The sequence below is a fragment of the Sinocyclocheilus anshuiensis genome, unplaced genomic scaffold, assembly GCF_001515605.1.
Source record: "Sinocyclocheilus anshuiensis isolate Anshui unplaced genomic scaffold, SAMN03320099.WGS_v1.1 scaffold306, whole genome shotgun sequence".
NCBI classification, from domain to species: domain Eukaryota; kingdom Metazoa; phylum Chordata; class Actinopteri; order Cypriniformes; family Cyprinidae; genus Sinocyclocheilus; species Sinocyclocheilus anshuiensis.
In genome coordinates this window covers 1,840,377-1,843,243 of record NW_015544175.1, presented here as the reverse complement: position 1 = coordinate 1,843,243, position 2,867 = coordinate 1,840,377, and the positions used below count along the sequence as shown (strand labels likewise).

The 2,867-nt window shown below is 43.9% G+C and overlaps 1 protein-coding gene across 6 annotated transcripts in view; it reads left to right on the top strand.

Annotated features, from left to right (window-relative positions):
- LOC107696139 (nucleoprotein TPR-like) overlaps positions 1-2,867 on the top strand; it is a 32,195-nt gene that overhangs the window by 3,951 nt on the left and 25,377 nt on the right. For 3 of the 6 annotated variants that reach the window (XM_016496330.1, XM_016496332.1, XM_016496328.1), the window contains exons 13-20: positions 148-255; positions 890-1,119; positions 1,215-1,375; positions 1,509-1,651; positions 1,948-2,096; positions 2,182-2,344; positions 2,435-2,569; positions 2,660-2,800. In XM_016496330.1, the coding sequence (XP_016351816.1) occupies positions 148-255; positions 890-1,119; positions 1,215-1,375; positions 1,509-1,651; positions 1,948-2,096; positions 2,182-2,344; positions 2,435-2,569; positions 2,660-2,800 (1,230 nt within the window). Of the gene's footprint in view, positions 1-147; positions 256-373; positions 572-691; positions 800-889; positions 1,120-1,214; positions 1,376-1,508; positions 1,652-1,947; positions 2,097-2,181; positions 2,345-2,434; positions 2,570-2,659; positions 2,801-2,867 lie in introns of all 6 variants that reach the window. The other 3 variants (XM_016496333.1, XM_016496329.1, XM_016496331.1) reach the window with 2 other exon arrangements.

The following is a 2,867-nucleotide window of genomic DNA, read 5'->3' as shown; positions in this document are numbered from 1 at the left end:
GATCTTCAAGTTGAACACACCTCTTTACTCTCGCGTGTCACGTGACCGAGTGTAATCGCAGCCTCTGCGATTGAAAAATCGCGTTTTCTCATATCGCGATATTATCGCAAATGTAATTAATCGTTCAGCCCTACTTGGATCTTTCAGGAGGTCCACCGCTTGCAGAAAGAAGCAGATGAAGGCAACAAACGTGCATCTGTGTTGGAGAGAGATAACCAGAGGTTTGAGGTGCAGCTGGCTGACATGGCTCAACAGGTGAGGCCTGATGGAACAGCTCAGGCATTAATCTCTTAAAGGGGTCATATGATGCGAGTTCAAGTTTTCTTCACAGAAGCTTTTTCAGTTTTAATATACCACCTTCTATTTTGTGTAGATTTATACAGCTTATGTTGAGACCCAAGAACAGCTACAACGTGAGAAACTAGAGAACAAACGACTGCACAAGTACCTGGATGACATTGTGCAGGAGATGGAAGCAAAGGCGCCCATCCTGAAGAGACAGAGAGAGGAGTATGAGCGCATGCAAAAGTCTGTTTCCAGTCTCTCTGCTAAATTAGAGCAAGCTGTCACGGTGAGGACCGAAGAGTCTTGCAGAAATACGAAGCCTTATTGCATGCCACACTGCCAGTGCATGCTGCCTAATGGCTACTTGCATAACAAATCTAAAAATTATTATTCCTGGATTTTTCAGGAGGTCCACCGCTTGCAGAAAGAAGCAGATGAAAGCAACAAACGTTCATCTGTGTTGGAGAGAGATAACCAGAGGTTTGAGGTGCAGCTGGCTGACATGTCTCAACAGGTGAGGCCTGATGTTACAACTGAGGCTTCAGTCTCTTACGAGAGAGAAAAAATATTCTAAAATCCTGTTCTTTTAACATAACTATCTCAGGTGCGGGTCCTCCTCATTGAGCTGGAGGAAGCACGTGGTAACCATGTGATGCGTGAGGAGGATGAGGTGTGTTCAGCGGATGTGAGCAGCACTTCAGAGGTGATTTCTCAGCACCTGGTCACCTTCCGCAGCGTTGAAGAGCTGCAGCAGCAGAACCAGCGACTCCTAGTGGCACTAAGAGACCTCAGTGAGGAAAAGGAAAAGGTTGAGTTGGAGGGAGACACCATGAAGTAAGTATGTCTGTGTGTAAGATTTAAGTGGATCTGTCAATCTAATATCAGATTAAATATCGATTTAGAAAGCATAATTCTCATTGTGTGTTCAGACGCAGTGAGGTGGAGAAATATCTTGAGGAGCTTCAGTGTGAGTTGGAGCAGCTGAAGGAAAAGAGAGCTCAGGATCTGCAGAAGGTTGACGCTGTGGCACGACAAAGGGATATGTTCCGCATGCTTCTGACCCAGGCCACTGGATTCACCTTCCCACAGGGTAATTATTATTAGTCTGTTAGTCTAGTTTGTTTTGCCAGTGCAATTATTGTGAATATTCAAGATTGTATGAGACAGTAGAAAAGTTTCATGATGATGATTGAATAAAGTTTTATAAACTTTTATTGTGACAGGTGCTGGTAATGAGGAGCTTATGCTGACCTCAACCCCCCGCTGTTCTCCAGCCGTCACACCCACTGCAGGCACCCCTACAGTACTGGTTGCCACGGCAATAGAGTCCACCGAGTCGGTAGAGGCCAAGGCTGCTCTGAAGCAGGTAGGCTGGGCAGAGCAGGCTGTCCACCATAGCATTTTTTCCATCACTGACATTGAGACTATTAATAACATTGAGCATAAACTATTGTTCAAAAGTTTAGGATTGGTTAGATTTTTAAAAAATGTTTATGAAAGAAGTTTCTTTGTTTGCCAAGGCTGCATACATTTGCTCAATACTGTAAAAACAGTAATATTGTGAAAGATTTCTGCAATTTTTTTAAATTACTGTTGTCTATATGAATGTATATTTTAAAATTGTAATTTTTTTTACAATTTATTATTTCTGTGTTTGATCAGCTTCAGGAAGTCTTTGTGGCCTATAAAAAGGAAAAAACTGAGTCTGAAAAAGTCCTGACTGGGCAAAGCGACAAACTGCAGGATCAAGTGACCGAACTGCGTTCTGAAAACACCAAGATCTCCACACAGCTGGAGTTCACCTCCAAGCGGTATCCAGTCATTCAGTTCCCTTGTTTCTCATGGTTTTTCTCAAATATAGAATCCTTAATTTACTTTACATGGTGTGCATGTCAGGTATGAGATGCTCCAGGATAACGTGGAGGGATACCGTAAGGAGATTGCCTCTCTGAATGAGAAGACTCAGAAACGGGCTGCAGCAATTCAGCAGAGTGAACAGACCATACACACCCTCACCCAGGACCTGCGAGCAGCAGCTGAGAAACTCTCAACAGTTGAGGTTTCTTATTGGTTCATTCACTCAAGCGCAGATGTCTCTGACCACTGTTAGTTGAGTCTAAATTGAATTAATCATCTGTCTCGCTTTCAGTCTGAAGCAGAGAACCTGCGTAAAGAGAGAGACATGTTGAAGATGGTGGAGATCAGACTGACACAAGAGAAAGAGTCCTTCCAGGCCCAACAGCTTGGCCAGAACATGTTGCTGACCAACCTCAAATCAATACAGGTGACAAGTGTTTTTACGAAATAAACAATCTAAGCCTCACAAAGGATATTTTGAAAAAATATATATATATTCTGTAAATGAATTTTCCAGGCAACTCTGGAGCACTCCGAGACGGATACCAGACAGCGGCTGACTGCTCAGATTGAGAAGCAGGAGCGAGAGATCACTCAGCTCCAGAAGAGACTCGAGAATGAGGTGGAACAGAAGCACCTGCTGGCACGCAATCAAGACGTAAGGGCCACATCTCTTTCGCTCTCTCTCTCTCTCTCTCTCGCTCTCGCTCTCGCTCTCTCTCTCT